This window comes from Dromiciops gliroides, chromosome 5 (genome assembly GCF_019393635.1).
Source record: "Dromiciops gliroides isolate mDroGli1 chromosome 5, mDroGli1.pri, whole genome shotgun sequence".
Lineage (NCBI taxonomy): Eukaryota > Metazoa > Chordata > Mammalia > Microbiotheria > Microbiotheriidae > Dromiciops > Dromiciops gliroides.
In genome coordinates this window covers 112,235,669-112,259,120 of record NC_057865.1, presented here as the reverse complement: position 1 = coordinate 112,259,120, position 23,452 = coordinate 112,235,669, and the positions used below count along the sequence as shown (strand labels likewise).

Here is a 23,452-nt window from a genome sequence, read left to right as displayed (position 1 = left end):
GAGTTGATTATAATGATCTAATTATATGCCAACAATTAGGAGAAAACACCACCAGCCTGTTATGTTCAAAATGTCTCTGCAAACCCAATCTGCCCCTTCCAGATAAGTCAGCAGTTTTTCTCCATTACAGAACTCAGACTGTAACATATAAAATAATATATGAGAGAGTGTTTGTTTATAAACTGTTAAGCACTTCATGAATGTATGGTATTATACTTTACCCCATTAAGGATAGAAATTGTTGTAAGACAGTGTGGCATGGTAGGAAGAATATTGGATTAAGAGATCTGGGGTTCTGTTTCTGGTGCTAATTATCAGTGTAATCTTGGGCTTCAGTTTCATTTGTTGAGCAAAAGGATTGAACAAAATGATCTCTATAATCCCTTCCTGTTCCTAACACCCTATGATTAGGAATTTTGTGCTGATACAAATGATATCTCACCTCCCTTGAATCTGAAATGCTATGATTGAAAATCTTTAAAGTGTTTACAGAGATCGTTAATAACTAATGCAATGGTAACTATTTTGCAGACTTTTGGAAAATTGTTCTGGGTCAGGAGAAGTCTAATCGCTTGAAAATTAGAATTTCTCTGGGTTTCAGCCAGAAGGGTCACTCCAGCACATTTGCCTAACAAAAAAGGTGACCTCCATGTAACTCCTGAGTGAAGCCTTTCATTTGCAATAAGCCCTTTCATCAACTCTTTGTGGAACCTTCTACCCATCAGTTGGCAGCTATTCTCCAATGTGAAGTGAGCAGCACAAATTAATACTAAAAATAATAGCATTTCAGAGCAGTGAGAGACCTCTGGGATGTGGTACATAGCCACTTCTTTTTGCAGTGAGAAAACAGAGACCCCAGAGAGGTTTAATGATTGGACCAACAACACGTTGTTGGTTAGTGGCAAAGATGGCATTAGAATCCAGGGCTCCTGACTCCTTAGAAAGTATTCAGGTTCCACTACATCACCCACCTAATCCTTCTGACAAGTGATATAAAATTGAGACTCCTGGGGAATGCAGATGTTGGCTCCCAAAGAAAGGAGTTGACTATCCAATATCACAAGTCGACTACTTGCTAGCATTTATTTCCTAGGAAGGGGGAGAGTTTCTCAGTTTGATTGACTTTGCAATCAGGGATTCAAAAAGTAAAAGACTTAAACCTTATCTGCCAAGGCATCTTGTTGCATTAAAGTATAATCAAAAGCTTTAGTTTCAAGAGAATTAAAAGTTCTTTCATGGGAGCTGAGGCTAAAAGAAACCTTCATTCAGGGTTGCACTACTCATAAAAATGATACAGAATTTTTCTAGCTTTAAAGATTTGGGTCATCAAATCAGACCCTTTCAAAGGGCAAATAAATATAAGCAATCCTGCACTATCCTGGAAAGGGAAGGCGGGGGCGAGTCAGAGAGGAGAGAGATGGCAATGGAAATGACTATTACCGAGGCAGGTTATTTCTATTTAATCTTGTCAGTAGTCAGGCACATGGTGAAGAGATCCACTGCAAGGGTGGTCCTCATTCCTACAGTCAACTGAGGATACTCCCCAGCAGAGTATTAGTCTTCAAAGGGCTTATGGCTCTCACAAGTGATGGAGAAATGGCTTTTTGCAGCATTTTTGACCTTAGGATTTGTACTTAAATGCAGTCCTGTTATCTGCGTATGATTCTAACTTGTCACATAAGGAGGCACCAGAAAGAGCTAGATTTTTAATATGCTTTAAGACCTGCAGGAAGAATATAAGAAGAGAATGAGAACTGAGACTATGGAATAAATCAAAAACATTTCTTCTAGCTCTAAAAGTCTGTAATTCTGGGGTTGTCTTTTCCCCTCTCTCTAAAGTGCTCCTCACCAAGATTTTTCTTATTTTCCTTATTTATGATTAGAGTTCTTTATCATTAGCATGTGCTGAATATTTAGATTGTGTACTCTAGTCTTGGATAATTTGGGGTTAAATTTCATTATTACAGGTCCGTTCTTAGATTCTCTATTCTGTCTTTCCCTCTATTTATCAATTCATTTCCATTTAAATCAACATTTATTATACCCCTATTGTTTGTCAAGCCCTGTGCTACAGATAGAATTTTTTAAAAAATCACGCAGCCCCCTGCTCTCAAAGAGCTTACTATATTCTATTGTAGAGAAATAATTTGTCCATCCCTAAGTAGGCATACTATGTATGCAATGTGAATACTTTGTTCTGGGGCAAGGGAGAAAGAACCAACAGAGAAAGGGCAGGGACCAAGAAGGCTCTTATATAGCTGGTGACACTTCAACTGAGCTTTGATGGGGACTGGGGATTCCAACAGGCAGAGATGAGGAGGGAAAGCTTTATAAACAGAAGATACAGAAAATGGAATGTCATTTAAAGAGAACAGCAAGTAGACTAGTTTGATCTGAACAGAAGTGCTTGAGGTAGAGTAATAGGTAGCCAGTTTAGAAAGATAGATGGAAAATAGGTTGAAGCCAGAATGTCAAAAGCTTTAAATGCCAAACAGAAGCATTTACATTTTCGCTTAATCACAGCAGGGAGCCACTGAGGTTTTTTGAGAAAACGAATGACGTTCTCAACCCTGTGCATTAGGAATGTTTATTTGAAAGCCTCGTGGAGGATGGGTAGAAGAATGGAGAAATTTTTCTGTAAGACCTTTTAGGAAGCTATTGCAATAGGCCAGGCAAGAGGTGAGAAGGGCCTGACCTAAGATGGTGACTGTGTGAGTGCAGAGAAAGGGATGCATCTGAACACTGTGGAGGTAAAATCAACAAGACTTGGCACCTGGAAATTAGATGGAAATGCACAAGAAGGAAGAGTCAAAGATGATTCAGGGTGATTGGAAAGATGTTGGTGCTCCCATCTTCTCACCATAAAGAGATTTGGTTCTTGTCCTTCATACTAGAAGAAGATCAAAATGACATCACTATGTTGGAGTCAAAGTACAGTGTGTCCAACTGGAGCTGATCAGACCAGTATGATCTCAGAAGGCTCTACCACAGGTCAAACATAAATAGCCCATATGAACATTTGGGGTGGAAACGTCTCTAAATTTGTGCATCTCATGTTTCTTTTGAGCTACTGCAATTCTGCCTTGAGCCATACATAGATGTATAGCATAGAGATGGAGTAGATTAGTCTAGGAAAGAGTGACAAGGGATGGTCGGAACACACAAGCCCATGTAGCAGAAAAGTGATCTATTCCTTTCCTGGGCTTGTTTCCTCGTTTGGTTCTTTTTTTTTTTTAATTGAATTCTGGTGGCATTCGTTAAAGGGGATTCTCATTTTCATAATTATAATTTTTGCTCATCTCCAACTGTCTACACATGACATGCATCATAGTTATTCTGAAGACTGTTTTCATAGCAAGTCACCAAACCACTAACAGTTTATAGTCAAAGCAATAGAATAACGTAGTCATTTATCTCTCCTGCTCCTGTAATCATTTCAGTCACCAAATACATCATTCTGTACATTGTCTTTTTATTTGAGGATATTAAATTCTCTTCCCCTTTCGTCTTAGCTCCACTACAGCAAAAGTGTTATTAAGTCCAACTCTCTTTGATGCTGCCTTGTCTACTGCTTCCCCTTTTCCTAGACAACCTCCCTTGAGTAGACTGATGAACAGAGATATGATGTTATGCTGACTAAAGGGCAAAAAGCTAATAGGGTCATAAATTTAGAGCTAGAAAAGACCGTATAATATATCCAGTCCAAGCCCTCTCCCATTTTACACATATATAAACTGAGGTACAGAGAAGTTAAGTGACTAGCCCAGTGTCACAAAGGTAGTAAGTGTTTAATTCAGGTTTTGTACCCAGGTCCTCCTGGGTACAGTCCAGTGAACTTCAGGAAGTAAGAAAAGTGGTTAAATTTATTACCATCATTGACTATGAGTAAGAGATTAGAAGACAGAGTAAGAGAGAAGGAATGGAAAGTGGGGGGAATAGAAAAAGGTGAATGTGACAGAAGAAATAAAAACAAACAAAGCCATAAGTTGTCAGTGGTTAAAAATATATGATGAATATTATATTTTCTCTCTAAAGTGTAAGCACCAGGGAAATAAAGAAATAGTTTTGAGAATCTACACACAAAAAAATCCCATTTTGATTAGAGTAATTGAATCAGCCTTGATCTGGATTTTATGCAGTAATTTCATTGTCACACATTTAAAGCACTTTGGCTGAATGAAGTTTGTATTGAACAGAAGAACCATAGAGACCCCAGACAGATATGTATATCCATATCTATACAAAATGTCAGTTTAAGAACCCAAGTGCTCATTTGTCTGGCCATCTGGAAATCTCCAGTGATCTGAACACTTAATTTTACCCTCTTTTTTTTTTTTTTAAACAAATGGGGGAACAAAGAGAAAGAAAATGGTCAGTCCAGACATTCTATTTTTTATTCCTTAAAAAATAAATCTTAGTATTGCCAAGAGTGGAGAGATTAAAAGAAAAAAACAGATAGATAAACTCCATTAAAAGTATTTGAATGCTTGCCTTTATTTTCTGGAGAGTACTATTGTTTTCAGTTGCTTGGGAAGTGTGGTAATTTTATGAATCATGAGAATTTTCCTTCCAAGTAACATCCATGTACATGTAAAGTACTTTCCTCCTAAATTTCTTACTAGAAGGGACTTTTGAATGATTTTATTATTCTTTTGAGTCTTTTTGAGCTCTATTTTAATTTCCCATTTTTAAAAATGTTAAAAAATGTAATAGGTCAGACAAAGATAGCATCATGAGCAATAGATCTTTGGGTACTATCATTTTTTTTTCTTTTTGTCCTTTCCACATTATGTATTAGCCCTTCTCTGCACTCTCTGGAGTGGAATTGACAATGTTAAACAGTAGTTTCCTGGGCCTCCAGCTTTTTAGACTAGAAAAATGAATGGTTATAGTGGCAGGATATGCAAAGTATACATTTTCCATTTAAAGACAAGAACCAAGGATAAGAAACCTTTGAACGTTGTCTTTTTCTGCCCCAGGATGGGTAAGAGGAACCTAGTTAAGACTGCTCAACTCTTTAACTCTGCCAGCCTTTGACCCTGAAAGGCACCGTAATTGGCAAGCCATACTGTGGAAGAAGAATTTTGTGCAAATGATATCTAATAAATCCTGGTATTTTTATTTCCCCCACTTTAGAGAAACATCAGTACTTTGTAAACATTAACTATTCCCTTCCTAGTGAGTTAGCTGCTTCCTCCCCAAAGATAAATGTAATCCATGGGGAAAATTTACTGTTTCAGGCTTTGAAAAAATAATAGTATTTTAGGACTAAAAAGGACATTAGAGTTTATTTACTCCCTTTTCTGTCATTTGACAGATGAGAAAACAGCCCAGAAAAGGGAAGTGGCTTTCTCACAATCAGATAGCTAGCTTGCATCAGAGCCAGGATAGTAATAGGATAGAAATGGTAGTGATGGTAATAGCCAACATTCATGGTTCTTTAAAGTTGTCAGAATACTCTCTATATGTTATCTCACAACAAGCCTAGGAGGTAGGTGCTATCATCATCATCCCCATTTCACTTATGGGGAAAATGAGGCAGAAAGGTTAAGAGACATACCCAAGGTCACATAGCTAATAAATACCTAATGCAGAATTTTAACTCATGTCTTGTTGACTCCTAGTTCAACTCTATCCTCTCCACCAAATGGCTGCTTCATATTTATGCTTTAGGGTTGAACTTAGGTCAACAAACATTTATTAAGACCTTCCTCCTTGTGCGGCTCCCTCCTGCTGTGTGTGAGGGATAAAAACAAAAGGGGTGAAACAAAGAGTCCTTTTTCTCAGACTGTTTACCTCGTGTGCACAGATGAGTAAATTCTATGTTTGAAGAAACCACTGGCAACTAGTGGAGGCAGAGAAGTGTTCATGGATAAATGGAACTTTAAAGGAAGATAAGACTTCTGAAAGGCAGAAATGAAGAGGAAGGATGTTCCAGGCCTTCGAAAAGGCATTTAAGTGGTACAGTGGATCGGTCTGGAGTCAGGAAGACCCAAGTTAAAATCCAGCCTCAGACACTAGGCTGTGTGGATCATTTCATCTCTTTCTTTTCTTCTTTTTTTTTTTTTTTTGGTGAGGCTTAAGTGACTTGCCCAGGATTACACAGCTAGTAAGTGTCAAGTATCTGAGGCTGGATTTGAACTCAGGTCCTCCTGACTCCAGGGCCAGTGCTCTATCCACTGTGCCACCTAGTTGCCCCTAATCTCTACCTTAATTTCCTCAGCTTTAAAAAGGGATAAGAATAGCACCTACCACCTAAGGTGTTTGTGAGGATCAAATGATGAGATAATAAATATTTGTAAGGTTCTTAGCACAGTGCCTGACATGTATTAAGTATTATTAAGCAAAAATACTCATTCCCTTCCCCCACTTATGCAATTACATAGATGTAAGATGTTCCTCTTGTTGAACCATTTTTAGTGGTATCTGACTCTTTGTAACCCCACTTAGGGTTTTCTTGGTAAATATACTGCAGTGGTTTGCCTTTTCCTTCTCCAGCTCATTTTACAGATGAGGAAACTGAGGCAAACAGGGTTAAGTGATTTACACAGGATCACACAGCTAGTAAGTGTTTTGAGTCCATATTTGAACTTGAGAAGATAAGTCTTCCTGACTTCAGGCCTGACACTCTATCCACTATACCACCTAGTTACATAGCATAGATGTAAGATAGATAATAACAAGTTTGGGGAACCAGTGGTTAGTACAATTTGGCTGAAATATAGAGTGCACAAAGAGTAATAATATGTAATGAGCCTAGGGGCAGCTAGGTGGCGCAGTGGATAGAGCACTGGCCCTGGAGTCAGGAGGACCTGAGTTCAAATCCGGCCTCAGACATTTGACACTTACTAGCTGTGTGACCCTGGGCAAGTCACTTAACTACAATTGCCTCACCACCCCCCCCCAAAAATGTAATGAGCCTGCAAAGGTAAAGTGGTTTTATAGTGAAAGACCTTCAATACCATATTTGCTTTTTTGTTTGTTTGTTTTAATTTGAGGGGTGATGGGAAGTTCCCGATTGTTTTTGAACAGGGGACTGCTGTGGTAAGATGTGAAAGGTGATGAGGGCCTAGATTGGAAAGAAGTACAGATTCAATTCATGTTGTGGAGGTCAAATTTAATAGGCTTTGGCAACTGATTGGCTTCTGAGGATTAAATGACAGAGCCAATCAAGCAACAAATATTTATTAAGTGCCTACTATGTAACAAGCACCATGCTAGCTGCTCAGGGGTCAAATACAACGAATGAAACCATCTCTACTTAGAAAGAGCTTCCATTCTTAATTATCCAATTACATTTTTTGTTTTGTTTTGTTTGTGGGGCAATGAGGGTTAAGTGACTTGCCCATGGTCACACAGCTAGTAAATGTCAAGTGTCTGAGGCCAGATTTGAACTTGGGTCCTCCTGAATCCAGGGCTGGTGCTTTATCCACTGTGCCACCTAGCTGCAAGAGCTTCTATTTCTAACAGGGGCGAGGACATGTGTAAGTATAGAAAATTAGGATAGGGATTGGATCTATGATTTTATTAGCACAGGAAATTCTCAGATGAGGAAACTCCTACTACCAACATAGGTTGGCACTCTCTTTGTACCTTATAGGCACTGAGATTTGCCCAGAGCACTGAGAGGTGTGTGGTGGGCTGCTGCCACAGTAATTGTCCTTAAGCATAGATCAGACCATGTGACTTCTCTACTCAAGTAATTCCAATGACTTCCTCTAGTATACAATGTAAAGCTTCCAGCTATGTCTACTCTCTCACTCTGCCTCTCATACATATACACGGATGGAATAAATATAAAGTGAATCAATACAAATATGTGCAGAGGAGTTAAATACGAAGTAGTTTGGGAAGGCAGGCACTAGCACTTTGGGAAATCAGCAAAGGCTTCATGCAGAAGATAGCGCTTGAATCGCTTCTTAAAGGAGGCGAGACTTTATGACGCAAAGGTGAATAGAAAGGAATTCCAATCATGGAGTCATTCAGTGCAAGGGTACAGAAACAGGAGAAGTCGTGTTGTATTTGAGGAACAGAGCGAGGCCAGTTTGGCTGGATCAGAGAGTGTAGGAAGGAAAGTAATATCCAGTGAAGGCCACAAGATAGAGTGGAGCCAAGCTCAATGGAGTTTATGTTTTATCCTTGGGGCAACAGGAAGCCACTGGAGTTTATGTAGTAAAGAAGTCACATGGTCTGATATATGGTTAATGACTTTGGCAACAGTGTGGTGAATGGCCTGAGGTAGGAAGAGAATTTCCCACAGTTAAGGGGCATGATCTGAATGATGAAAGAGAGAGAGAGAGAGAGAGAGAGAGAGAGAGAGAGAGAGAGAGAGAGAGAGAGAACGAGAGTGTGACTATTATGAGAAAGAGTACTCAGGCAGAGGGGAAAAGCCAAAACAGAGCAGTATCTTGAAAGGTTAAGGAGAAAATGAGAGGAGAAAAAATGGAAACAGTGGGTACAATCAGCTTTGTGTGCAAGAGAATCTGATGAATAGAGATAGGACAGGTTCTTGAAAGGATGATAGGGTCCAGTGAGGCCTTTTGAGGTTTCTGGAGAAGAGAATGAGCCAATAGATAAGGAAAGATGGAAAATGAGAAATAGAAAGGGGATGACTGTGAGGGCAGGCTACTGGAGGAGATGAAAGTAGATGGAATCAAGCATACATGTGGTAGAGTTGGTGCTTCATAACGGTCTTTGATCCAGGTCTTCTGATGCCTCAGCCAGTAATTTCTCTACTCAACTAGCCTTCCACCCTGCTGCTAAATGACAAAAAGGTATCTGGTCAGCACTTTAATTTAGCTTTTCACAAGAGCCTTGGAAAAAGGCAAAGGTTGTTTCTTTTCCTTTACAAATACCAGTTAGCTCACTTGGTTAGAGTGTAACATCATTAAGCTCAAACTCTGGAAGCTCTAGACAAGCCATTTCATTTCACATGAAGAAAAACTAGACCACAGATTACCTACCCCACCTGCCAGCTCCAGCCAACAGTCTTAAAAACAATTCTCTTTAATAATTATAAAATAGAAGAGATAAGAGATAATGTAGCTTATTGAGTGAAAAACTAATGCCAACACTGGAAAAAATGAGTCCATGCCCATTTCCCTTGGCATAATCTTTATTTATGAACAACAGTACATTGAAGCTGAGGGAAGGGGAAGCACCTTGAGTGCTGATGCAAAGTAAATTAAAGACAAAGCTGGCTTTAGGACAGTAGACACTTGGCTCTCCTGTGTTTTTGCTTTGTCTTCTGCCCCTATATTATTCTGTGAAATGTAGCCATGCTATGATGGGGAGTGCCTTGAAGAAAAGTTTCTACCTGAATGGCCAGAATCCTGAGGCCGATCCCAGTTAGTTTTCTTGAACCTGAAAACACTTTTCTTTGGATTTGGCAATTCTCAAGTTTTTTTGGCTCCCCACCCAGAGTGATAGTTCAGCTCCTTCCCCACCCCAAAGCATCCCCAACATGGAGGTCGATGCATGTGCACACATATACATATACACATGTATTCCTTGCCAACAATTCCATATGTTGCATTTTCCTGGAAGCGAGGCTCCCTGCTCATGTGCTTCCTTGGAGTATTCCACACCTCCCTTCGGAGGGACATGAGTAACTGATGCTGAAAGGATTTGTATGGAAACTTGTCAGCATAATTGATTATTATATGGCATGTGCCACCAAAGACAGGTGAGCCGGCACAGAGCGGAACAGATCTGCGTGGGGCATGCATTTCCCACTGGCTCAAGCTGGACTTCCTTCCCTGACATGGTGATTGATAGATGTGCAGCTCTTCCCTAATGAATAGTGCCCCAGCATGGGTCACCAGAGCCCCCTGCTGAATAGACCCTGACATTGCCAGTAAAGAGAGGAAGGTTTTCAAGGTTTTATGTTGTGAATTTTGCAGTTGTTTGGGTGCTGAGGGATATGGCTAAGGATATGTGAGGGGTTTTTTTCTTTAATAGCTACAGCAAAATATATAATTCCTTAAGAATCACCACCTCAAGAGAGGAATTTCCATGACCACAGAAAATTCACAGCATGACCCAAGACACATAGCAATCGAATGAGAATTTTAGAAATTGAACAAAGTGAAACCATTTCAGGCTAGCCTTATTTTTTTTTATCCTGATGTTCTAGAGCTCCTTGAAAACCTCTTTCTTAAGTCTTATGTTTGTCCCCTGAAAACATCTTGTTTAAACTGTTAAGCTATGATGGAGATGATAATGATTCTCTACTTTTCTTACAACCCGTAGGGAGATAAATTGAGATATTATTTGTGAAGCACTATGGATTCTTGAGGAGAAGTGTTGAATGACTGAACCTATTGTTAAAAGGATTGGGAAATTATGCTAAAAAATAAAAGTACTTACAGACAGAATTTCAGGCTAGATGGATCACTGAGTTGAATTGGTATATGACTTCTTTTGTTCTTATCAGAAATTAGAAAATCTCTTCTCTTGGACCCCCAACTCTGGTGACTCTAGAGGAAGAAAGAGTCAGGAAAATGAGATAGGAAGAGCTTTTGGCAGCCACACACTGACATGTGCTTCTTACCTAACAATCAGTGAGAGGCATTTGGGGCTTTTGAAATTATAATACTCTAAACCATAAGTTTTTTCCTAATTTAGAGAAATGTCATGATTGGTGAGAGTGATCCAGCCTTCACTTCACCTCTACAGGCTTCTCTAAATATGTTTCTTATTTCTAGGACCAGACAAGGAATTTTGTGCACAGAACAACATGGAGCCTGGTCTCAGTGGACAACAGTGGAGACAGATATTCTATCTAGTATACCAACATAAGGCTGTTGCTGAGGAGCACATCATATGATTGTAGAGGGAGGAGGTTACTTTAGCCTACCATCCAATAGTTTTTGGGTTTTTTTAACTGTTCTTGCCATTTATTTTTATTAGCTAAAGGACTGTAAGTTTTATCAATACACTTTAAATTTTATGCCCCAGGGCAAAGCACTGATCACTCCTCCCTACTTATGGTTCTGCTTATTTCTTATATTTTTATGCATAGTCAGATTTATCAAATACATGGTCTATATGCCTGTTGCTTTCATTATCTTATTATCTATTTCCTCCTTAATACCAGGCAATCTGTTTTACCCCATTGTTCTGCACAATTGGTAATAAACTAATCCATAGGAGTAGGTAGAATCAAAAGGTGAAATATGCCATTCAACTCTTGCAAGAAGGGCAAAGAGCAAAGGGCAATGAGAGAGAGAGAGAGATTTTTCAGCAACAACCAGTGTAGGAATTGTTTCAGTGAACTATCACGTTTACAGTGAACAGTTTTGCATTTTGTATGTTTGGTTTTTGGAGGGGGTTGTGTGTTTTTTCTTCTGTTTTTGTTCAGTGAAGGAGGATATTGGGAGAACAGATTATAAATGCATGCTAAGGTGGATGTATTTTTTAAAGAGAGTAGATAAAATCAAGGGAAAGCATATACACAGAGCAAAGAAAATGCCCTAGCACAGAAACTCAGGTAACACCCTTACTTATATGGCAGATGTAGGAAGATGAACCAGTAAGGAAACTGAGAAAGAACAGCCAACAAAGTTGGAAGAGAATGGAGACCAGTATGATGGAAATGACGAGAAGAAAGAGTATCCAAAAGGAGGGGACAGTACATAGGATCATATGGTGTACAAAGGTCAGGGAGGATAAAGACTGAGCAGAGACCATAGAATTTTGTAGTTAAGAGGTTACTGGTAACTAAGGAAAGAGAAATTTCAAGAGAGTGTTAGAGAAAGAAGCTAAGGTCCAGTTCTGCTACTTAGGACCTGGGTAACCTTGAGCAAGTCACTTCTCTGGACCTTAGTTTCTTCACTGTCCATGTTCTCTCATAGTTGTGAATCTATGATTCTACAGAGAAATGATCAATCAGCAACCATTTATTAAGCACCTCCTGTATGTCAGGCACCATATGTACTACATGCTGGGTGATGTACTTGTGGGTGCTGTGATCAGGAATGAAGATGAAAATGTGCCTTTAAATTGGGAAAGCCCCAGCTTTAAAAGCCAGTGAATACTAAAGACAACCTTTCTTGAGGGCTGTTAGGATGTCTTGGAACTTTTCCCTTGTTTTTATTGTTGTTTTCAAATTTTGCTCCTTATACATCCCCCTGTTGGTTTGATTTCATACTGTTTGAAATCTGTGACTTCATCGCTATAAGGAACTCAATATGAGAAAACCCCACCAATACAAATCAACAATCTGTCTATAACTTCCAGTTTTGGAAAGTTTCCTGGGAACACTAAGAGACTAAGAGACTTGCTCATAGTTATACAACTAGTACACGTCAGAGGCAGAACTGGAACCCTGCTATCTCACATTGTTTTTCTTAAACTTAGCTCATCTAAAACTGAATTTTGGGGGGAAGCTAGGTAGCACAGTGGATAGAGCACTGGCCCTGGATTCAGGAGGACCTGAGTTCAAATTCGGCCTCAGACACTTAAGCACTTACTAGCTGTGTGACCCTGGGCAAGTCACTTAACCCCAATTGCCTCACCAAAAAAACAAAAACCAAAAAAACTAAATTGTTCCCTCAGTTACTCTCCCCCTTCCTACCTTCCCTATGACTGTTGAGGTCACTGCCATCTTTGTAGTTACCCTGGCTCATAACCTAGCTGTCATCCTCAACTCCTTTCTCTTTCTCACTCCTCACAGTCCAATCTGTGGCCAAATCCTGTTCACTGTACCTTCGCATCTCTTGCATGTGCCCCCTTTTCTTCTCTGACACTGTCAGCACCCTGGTGTGGGCCCTTGTAACCTCACACCTGGACAATTGTAATAGCCAGATGCTTGATCTGCCTCAGGTTTCTTATTCCTGCAGTCCATCTTCCACTCAATTATCAAAGTTCTCTTTTTAAAGCTAAGGTGTGACCATGTCTCTCCTCTAGTCAATAACCTCCTGTGGTTCCCTATGACTGGTAGGATCAAATATCCTACCTTTTTTGCTATTCTTTGTGTTTGTCATGCTTAGCATCATGCCTGGCACATAATAGGCATTTAATAAATGCTTGATCACTTGATTTGACTTCTTGATAGCCCACTCTCCCAGATGTAATGCTCCCTCACCTTGTTATTAATAGTAAAATAGGAAAACCTCAAAGGGACTGTGTTCTTGCTTCAAAGTCAAGGTCGAGAGGGTAAAGGAGAAGTTTTGAGAGTGTGGGAAACAGAAATCTTGGGCAGAAGAAATCGTTTTTAGCAATTATAATAGAAGTGGGGAATCCATTTCCTAGTTGTATGGAAGAAAGGAAAAGTTATGACCACAGGATTGGTCAGGGGGAAGATTATCCCTGGAGATTTACACCCAGACACCTACCCCTGGCTGAAATAATTGCCTTTGCTTTCTTAACAGATACAGTTTCATATGAACATTTTAAAGATTATACAAATCCACACAAATAAATAAAACTAGTTTAATTTCAGTTTCCATCATCATTTTCATTTTCTTAGTAATTATCATGATTGCTTATAACTGGCTACAAATCATAAATGACTGTAGTTTTTTAGTGATATAGTAATCTCGGGTTGGGCAGCTAGATGAGTCACTGAATAGAACTCCAGGCCTAGAGGTAGGAAGAAATCTTCCTGAGTTCCAATCTGGCCTCACACACTTACTAGCTAGGGACCCTGGGCAAGTCACTTCACCCTGTTTGCCTCAGTTCCTTTAGCTGTAAAATGAGCTGGAGAAGGAAATGGCAAACCACTCTAATATCTTTGCTAAGAAAACCCCAAACTGAACCTTGAAGAGTGGGACATTACTGAAATGACTGAATGACAACAACAACAATTTTTAAGTATGATAAAGCCTACTGACCTATATCCAAAATATATGTTTGGCATACACCCATCAGCTACAACAAACATTCATTCAGTTCTGAACCCCTAAATGCTGGTGTCCTGCTAGAACGAGCCCTGAAGATAATGGAATAGATGCAAAAAAAACCCTATTTGTCAGGATCATACTTTATTTCTCTTGCATCAGTATTTCAAGGACATACCTAGTACTGCCTCATGAAATACAAACTCCCTACTCTAAAGACTATGAGTCAGTTGTTTTTGTTTTTCTGTATCCAGTTTTTTATTGAAAAACCTAAAGGTGAGAGGCATGCCGTAAAACTAAGCAAGGCCACTTCTCAGAAGAACCTGACTCCTAGTGTTATCTTTCCCACCCACTTCTTTTGTGACCTGGGACAAGTCACTTCCCCTCCTCTGGATCACAGCTTCCTCAACTATAAAATGATAGGACTAAACTTGATACACTGGACAATGCTACAGTATAGAGGGTAAGGGGGCCTGGTGGTGGTGGGTGCCTAATAATAAAACCATTACAAATCCATAATTGGCTCCATGCTTCTTAACTACATTTATCATCCTCTGCCGCCCAGTATATACCCTTCATTGCCACCAAACCAGCTCATACGCAAACCCAAACCTGTTCTGTCTAAGCATGACACTGTCCCTGTGTAACCTTGAGCAAGTCACTTAACATTTTGTTGTTGTCAATTGTTTCCATCTGTCAAAAGTGAATAAATAATTCCTGCCATTTCTACTTGGGAATGCTGTAAGCATATTAGAGAATACATTTTAACAGTGCTTTGAGATGTTCAGAAGAAATGCATTATTAAATCACTTAATTTTTTTTTCCTTTTTAACTCACATTCTAGTTACCGCAGAGATCTTTTTTTTTCTTTTACTGGAGAATGGCTCCTGAGACAGCACACCATCTTCTGAATGATTCATTTGTGCTATATCTGGAGATACCTTCATTCTCTCTCAGAGAGTTATGTGGGCATTTGATCTTGCCCAATTAATAAACTCTGTTCTAGGAACATGAATTAGCTTTAAAATGTGAATTAATGCCACTACACAAAGTCACTCTGAGCAAGTCAATCTCCACTAAACCCCTTCTCTAGCTAATGCTTCCTTGTGATGGACAATGACTGTGAATCCTTGAAGACAATGCCAGAGGAGCACAAGCTCAGGTGTAGGAAGGACCTAACAAACTGAAAAGCAGTTTGAATCTGCATTTCATGATATTCTATTCAGCTTGGCCCCAGAAGGCAGCAGGAGCAACTGGTAGAAAATTCAGAGCCAGAGTCTAGTTCAGTGTGAGGATAACCTTTTCAATGGTGACAGCTGTCAGTAAATGGGATGAGCTACCTCAAGGTGTGGAGGTCAGTACAGGAGGCTTCAAGCAGAGGTTAGATAACCACTTAGTGGGGACGTTGTCATCGAGTTGGTCGGGCAGGGCTTAGACTTTTTCTACTCAGAGCCCCTTGGATTCTGATCTTGTCAGTAACCCTTTCTCCTGACATCCTAGAGCCCTTTCCCCCCACCTATTTCCCTCCAGATACATGAGATTTTAAACAACTCTGTGTCTTTATGGAGCACTGCTGAAGACACAAAGGCCGAGCCACACAATGAGGGAATGCTGTCAGTGCTCGTGAGGCAGCATAACCTGTATTTTGAATCTGGGTGAAATTTTTTAGATTCTTTTTAGCAGCTTGGGGACATGGAGCAGAGCAGAATCAATTTCTGTCACTCACAGGCAAATATAGAGGAACAGGATTATGGATCAGGGTGAAACTGCAGTGCTTTAATCTTAAAATCAATATAGAAAAGGAAGTTGTACTTGTGGGGATACTATAGAGACAGTAATTTGGGCTCCTATGAGGTTTTGCCCTACAGAAGCTAGCTCTTCTCCCCTTACTCCTCTCACCTTCTGATTAATATACCACCAAAAAAAAAAAAGGGAATGAAAGAAAGTGAAAAAGTCTGCAGAATTGAATAAGAATGCAGATATAGCTCATAGCTATAGCTAATCCTCCCTGGTCTTGGGGAAAGCTGTGTGCATATGTGTTTTATACCCTCATTTCCTTTCCTTTCCTTTTGATTTTCAAAAGAAATAAGAAAATCCTATAGTTTACACTGATAATTTTAGGACTCTACAGTTTCAATGTTTCAGGTACTTCCTCCAACAATGTAGATCATATCCCCTCTATGCCTTCTTTTCTTTGGCAACTCATCAGTCCTTCTCTACATGCTTCATAGAGTATCCACCCACCGCACAGAGGCCTTTCCTTTGGTTCCTTTAATACCTCTGTGGCACCATTATTGCACTCAGAATATCCTTAGTTGTTTTTGCTTGTCCTCCCTAGCCAATTGGCCCCATCTCCTTTCCCAGTCATAAGTTGTGCTCAGTGATATCCCATTCGCAAGTCAATCTCGGAAAGATGCTAGATCTCTTTACATTAAACATGAATCTTTGCACTGTCCTTGGAGTTACTTAGTATTTTCCTTCTTCTGAGACTGTAGAGAGTGATGACTCATAGCTGTATGATGTCATTGAAAGAATGAATATTGCTATTCAAACTATAGGCTTTGACAGCAGCAAACAGTCTGGGATTACTGAAAGCACTATGTAATTTCCCAAATATGACTGGTCCTAGGTCGATGCATAATAAATGCTTATTGAATTGAATGGAAATGTTATCCAGCCTGATTTTCTCCTCCTATTCAATTCTGTGCCCAGTTTGTGGTTTATGTCCTCCAGGGCCTTTCTTTGTGTGTAAACCTACATAGACAGGGAAATAGAGGTATCAGTATACAGTCACACATGTGTACATAGTTATAGGTATACCTATATTCCATTTTGTAGCTCTTTGTTATCTTCTTAATTTTAGATGGTTCCACTCATTGCTCCTTTGACCTCCCAGTCCAGTTACCACTCTGTTACATAGGTTCTCTTCCCTTAGTAAGAGTATAAGCTCCTTGACAGCAACAACTATCTTGCTTTTTTTACATTTGCATCCTCAGTGCTTCATAAAGTCTTTTTCATCTGCCCTTCCATCCATTCATCCCCAAATACTCTAGAAGTGTTTTAAATTAGCAAGATCTCATGATGAACTGTCTACAGACTCGTTTTCTCCTCAACTTCTTTTTATAATTTTATGAGTCATACTTTACTCACAGTCTTCCATAGTCTTCCCAAATAGTTATCAATTTAGGCTTCCCATAGCTGCAGTGTCTCCCCTTATGGTAAGAGAGGATAAATGTTTGCTAGTAGAAATGGTTTCTGAGCTCATTCTACCTCTTCGTTGAGGGGAATGGTTTACACTGTTTAAACTTCTCTAAAGATTAGTGATAGATGAATGTTCTTACTTTTTTCTATTTCCTACTTTTAAGCATTAACAACTTGTTTAAAAACAATATAGTCTGAGAAGAAAATATTCATAGCAAATATCTCTGATAAGGATCTCATTTCCAAGAGATATATATAGATATATAGATATACTCTGTATATCTCAAATTTATATAGGTATATATATGTATATATGACCTAATGCCATTCTCTAATAGATAAATGGCCAAGCAAATGAACAGTTCATAAAAGAAGGAATGCAAATTATTAACAACCATATGAAAAATGCTCTAGATCACTAATAGTAAGAAAAATATAAGTCAAAATAAGAGAGGTTTTGCCTGATACTCAGCAAACTGACCAAGATTACAAATGGAAATAGTGTTGTAGGGGTTGGAGTAATGTAATACATTGTTGTAAATTGGTCCAACAATCTAGAAACTAATTTGAAATTATGTTGGGGTGATGTTTACAGCCTTTGACCCAGCGATACCCCCAACCGAAATATACCCCCAAGGGATCAGTGACATAAATAAAGGTACCATTTAAGGCAAAATATTTATAGCAGCACTCTTTATGGTGGTGATAAACTGGAAGCCAAGATGCCCATTAATAAGGGAATGAATAAACAAATGAAATTCATGAATCTAATATAATATTTCTATGCTGTAAGAAACATTTAATGTAATGAATACAGGTAAATGTGGGAACCCTTAAAGTGAAGTTAACAAAACTCGGAAAACAATATTCACAATGACTAACAAGGTAACAACAAAATATTCCTAACAGAATGCTGAGAAATTATAATGACCAAGTTTGTCCCTCAAAATGAGTTATTCCCTCACTTTTTTGTAGTAATAGGAGATTGTGGGTTGGAAACTGCATATAGACTTTTTCTTCTTTAAAAATTCTTTGTCATAAGACATGGCTCTCTCTGAGGGAAAGGGGAAGGTGATACTTAGGAAAATGTACAAGATGTAAAAAAAAAAGCAGTAAATTTTTAAACTCAGTATAGGTTAAAGCTTCTGTTATCACACACATGGTATTTAGTTTGACCTTTGCTCTAACCAATCATTTGACAGCATACAAAGAACTGATTCCAAAAAGATTTCGGTATCTTTAACTAGTTTTTCCCGCCCTGTCAAGATATAATCAATTTCTTTTTTTAAATGATGTCATTTAGGACTGGCTATTGCTTTCTGACTTTTCTTAAAGAAGTTTTTCATGTTGTGAAGCATATGGCTTCTCAGTAATCTATGAGCCTTTGGCCTCTTTCGTTTCTTGGTCTCAAACCACTTTTACCCAACATAATATTAAACTAGACATATTGCAGCTGACCTATCATGTGGCCAATTGTGCACTATCCTGAGACACAGACATACTCCTAGACTCCCTTCCTGCTGATTCCAGTTTTTATGCTTCATTCCTACTCTGAACCCAGAGATCCATGTGCTCTTTTTAGCTAGCCCAGCATAGAAACCATTTATAGAAGAAGCAGAACAGACCCTATTTCCTCTAACTCCTACAGTTGTGATGATGCAGTCATGGGGGGGGGGGTGGAAACAGGGCAATAAGGATTAAGTGACTTGCCCAGGGTCACACAGCTAGTAAGTGTCAAGTGTCTGAGGCCGGATTTGAACTCAGGTCCTCCTGAATCCAGGGCCTATGCTTTATCTACTGTGCCACCTAGCTGCTCCGACACTGAGCTGTGTAATTAAAAAATTCCCTCAAACTAGCACTTTGAAAATCATTTTATCTTTACTGTGGCCTCCATGGAAGTATTGTCCATAAGTACTCTCCTACACAACTGTTGAATGAAGGAGTCCAGGCTATTGAGCACAAGGCTATTATTTCACTGAGGTGGAAGATCTACAGGAATCAGTTGTGTGATTCTAAGGCATAAACCCTTCAGAAGATAGTGTAAATGAGGGGGTTAAACGGTGCAGAATGGGGAATCTTCAAGTTTACATTCTAAGGACAGTTGCACAAGGATATCTTTTTTCAGGTTTGACATGAATAAATTCCTAAGTAACAAATTCCTACTGGTAAAATGTGGATGTTATTTTTCCTTCTTTTGTCATTTTTAAAATGGACAAAATTGGGGGCAGCTAGGTGGCACAGTGGATAAAGCACCGGCCCTGGATTCAAGAGGACCTGGGTTCAAATCCGACCATAGACACTTGATAATTACTAGCTGTGTGACCTTGGGCAAGTCACTTAATCCTCATTGACCCACCCCCCAAAAATAATAAAATAAAATTGACAAAATTCCTAAAAGAAATAATGTGGTCAAATAAAAAGGGATTTGTCTCAAAGTCAGGACAAATTTCCGGTTTTACTATCCCCTGTACAAATAAATGGAAGATCCTTGAGAGTAGGAATTTGGTAGGGGTGGGGAGGTGAGGGACTTTTGTATCCTTAGTGCCTAGGACAGTGCTTGACTCAGTGAGAGCAATTAATAAATGCTTTTTGATTGATTAATTAACTTTACTATTACCTGATAAACCATGGATAAATCTGTGCCTTAAATTCTGGGCCTTACTTTCCTCATCTATAAAATGGAGATAAGGATACCTGTACTATCTTCCCCATAGGATTATTATGCAGGTAACAGGTGCGAAAGCTTTAAAAAGTTCCTTTAAAACTCTCCATTAATTTAAAGTGGTACTATTACTGCTTTTACAACAGTAATAAAGCCTTGCATTTATGTAGTTCTTTTCTTCTTAGGTATTCAAAGCACTTCTTATGTGGCATATTGTTTCAATATCCTTGGGAAATAAGGAATAGCCAGGAAATATTTTCCTCATTTTATACCTTTGAAATTTTACTATATAAACAATAAAGTGTGTTTCCCATAGTTCCTTGCACAACCAGAAATTGATGCTTCCAAACATAAATCTACTTTGGCTGGCTCCCAAACAATTTGTCTTTTCTTTAGATGGGTGATTTTCAAACTTTCAAAGGTTGTGGAATCCTTCTGTGTTGTCCTCACTGTCCTCACCTGGCTCTCTGATCTTTGCAGCAGAGCAAGGAGGTGATCTAGTAGATACAAATTAGACACGTCCTCCAAAACCTGCAGAAATGTCTAACTGAAGCTGAGTAGCACCATTGGAACCCTCCCAAGTCCCTGAAAGAGCAGCCCTATGTGAAATGTGTCTGCTGACTCTGCTAACCATTCTTCTTATGTTGTCCTTTCCACTTAGGGCAATATCAGCATGTCTGTTTCCTTCTATCTCATACCCTGAGGAAAGATCTCACCACCTTCTATTCTGTCTGCATTTCCTTTTCCAGAGCACAATAATTGTGGAGAAGACTGTGCAAGATCTCATGAACCTGATGCATGACCTGAGTGCATACTCCGATCAGTTCCTCAACATGGTGTGTGTTAAGCTCCAGGAATACAAGGACACCTGCACAGTTGCCTACAGGTAAGAAACTACTTTTAGGAGAAGAACACATCCATTTCAAAGATTTAGTACATCATTGTTTGCTAGTAGAGAGATTATAATCTTTCTTACTCATAGTTCTACAGCAAAACGTGCAACCCCAGGTTGGTCAGAGATCTGAAAAGTATGTATGTATAGTCACACAACCTAACCCCGGAGCCCTCAGTCCACTCACCAAAAGATGAAAACTATAGGGTGTGACAGGTTTCTTATGATTCCTTCCGAATGGCTTAGGTGAGGCTTCATAGGTCTCTTGATTTCCATGCAGTCATGAAATCTTCAGTCGGAGTGGGACCTACAGCATTTCTATAGTTCCTCATCCTTCTGCCTCTTGTTAATGAGCACCAGGGAAAGAAGTTGAATTCCCAAACTCCCTTGCTAAACTCCCTTAGTTCTTTTCGTTCCTCTCAGTCAAGAAGTTCTTTTTCGTCTGTATTTCTTGCTGCCTCTGAAGCTATAGAAGGAGGCAGATTTGGGTTCAATAAGAGGAAATGCTTTCTTTTCATCAGTGGGGCTGTCCATTAGTAGAATGGGCTGGCAGTGTCCGGGGTAGTGACTTTCCCATCACTGGCATTCTTTCAGTGTGGGCAGGATGGCTACTCGCCAGGGATACTAGAGGTAGAATGTCTTCTTGTGTGTGAGTTGGACTATATCAGGGTAACCTTTTTGGGGCTATGGACCCCTTGGCTATTCTGGTGATGCCTATAAAGCCCTTTCTAAAAATCATGTAATAAATCATATTTATAAAATAAAATACCTGAGATCACAAGGAAAAACAAGAATATTGAAATAGTCAAAAAATATTTTTTTAACTTCAAGGATTCTAGGTTAAGAAGCCTGAGACTAGACAATGACCAGAATGCCTTGCCACTCTGATGTTCTGTGATTTTGAGCCTGTTTCCTCTTGTTGACACTTCAGTGGATATGGAAAACGTATTAAGTAATTTTTCAGCCTTCTTTTCTCTGAAATAAACATGTGTTTGTATGGGAGGTCACAGTGTTTCTCTTGAAGAACCTATAAAAGGAACAAGTGGGGGGAAAAGTCTTCTATAGTTCAGTTGTCTGGGCAGTTAAGTTCTTATATAACACTAACCACAACAATGTCCTAAGACTCTGCTAACTCTGGAAGGTAGTATTAAGCTTCTGCCATGCCCATCACTGAGGGTCTGTTATATGCCTGGCATTATGGTAGACAGTATAGGGAATGCAAAGAAAGTGGAAAGACAAGACACGGTCCCTGACTTAAGTAGGAAGAATGCCTATACAAGTCATGAGGGGCCACTTGAGCAATATAGTAAATGCATGAAAAAGGAATGAGATCAGTATTGGTTTCAGTAATTAGGAAAAAGTTCTTAGAGAAGATTCCATAAGCTAAGCTATGAAAGATGGGTAACATATAGTTAGGTGAAGAAAGAAGAGGAAATCTTTGGAGAATTAGGAGGAATTGGAAGAATGAGTAAAGTCTCAGATTGAGGAGTAAGTGAACATGGAGAGCAGTGGAGACAGTGAAGAGAAAAGAGAGTTTACAATTTAAAGTAGGGATTGGATAGGTAATAAGGTGGAGCCAGGTAATACAACCTTGGCATTGAAGGTGAGGATCTTAGAATTTTTGTGGAACACAGGGGCTGCTGTAGTGAATGTGGGTTGTAAAATGGATTGGAGTGGAGAGAGATGGGGGCAAAAGGTCACTTAGAAAATGGTTGCCATAATCCATATTGTGAGATGATGAAAATAGAAAGAGGCAATTCTGATAAATGTTATTTTTTAAGTCTCTTAAACAAAGCCAATTGGATAATTATAGAGCGATAATTAAAAGCAAAAGCAATGACTGAATGAGTTCCCCATGTCCTTATCTACACTTCTTAAATTGCATTTCTGATCTACAGCACTCCGGTAACAAATGATTTTTCTTCTTATAAGGTTATGGTTCAGATCTAGATAGTCTATTGTAAAAGTATAGACTATTCTTTATGGGAAAAGAATCATCTATTCTTTGTCAAAGAACCTCTCTGCCTACACTTCCGCTTTAGTAAGGCATGTGCTTTGAGCTGATTTTCTCACAACCATGCTGCTAACTCAAGCGTAGATTGACACTGCCTCCCTCACCATCCTCTCTTCTCTGATTGGAGAGGATGAAGGGGGGGATACCAAAATATTCCCAATGCCTTCTTTTATAGATGGCAGAAACTGGACTCTCAGCTCACTCCTCTATACATCTTCTGCCCTACTTGGTTTCAGCTCCATGAAACAAGATGCCCCTGGTACTTCCCACCACTTTCTTGCCTCCTTTTATGCATTGTCTCCCTCTACTAGATTGTAAGCTCCTTGAGGTCAGGGACTGTCTTTTTATTAATTATATCCCCAATGCTTAACACAATGCCTGGCATATAGTAGGCCTTAATAAATGCTGATTGATTTGATTGGATTTTCTTTGTAGCACAGATATAATGATTTGACTTTTTTGTCTTAACTGCACTAGAATCAAGCGTAAAAAAGTGCCTAGACCTAGAAGTGTAGTCTGTAGATGTGAAACAGAAAAGAAAAAAAACAACCAACAACAACAAAGAAACTGGGCCTTGAGAATTGAGTTTACGACCTTGGCCTCATTTACAGCAGTGCTCTAACCTATAACAGACATTCATTTGTCAACATTATTTAAGCCAGAAGAGAAAAAGAAAATGACTTGTTATTAGTCTTCACTGACAGGTCTCAGAAGAGTGCGTCAGAAAAATAAGTGGAAAAAAAGGACCATTTCCCTTATAAAGAGCAATTTTTAGAGAATCTGTACTCAGTCATCAGGTTTTATTTTCTTAAATTCCTTCCATCCCCTAGTGCCTTAATTAA

At 39.2% G+C, this 23,452-nt stretch overlaps 1 protein-coding gene across 1 annotated transcript in view; it reads left to right on the top strand.

Moving 5' to 3' along the window:
• Positions 1–23,452, top strand: part of EXOC4 (exocyst complex component 4) — a 911,169-nt gene that overhangs the window by 706,896 nt on the left and 180,821 nt on the right. The window contains exon 12 of the mRNA XM_043968219.1: positions 20,454–20,590. Coding sequence (XP_043824154.1) covers positions 20,454–20,590 — 137 coding nt within the window. The remainder of the gene's footprint in view (positions 1–20,453; positions 20,591–23,452) is intronic.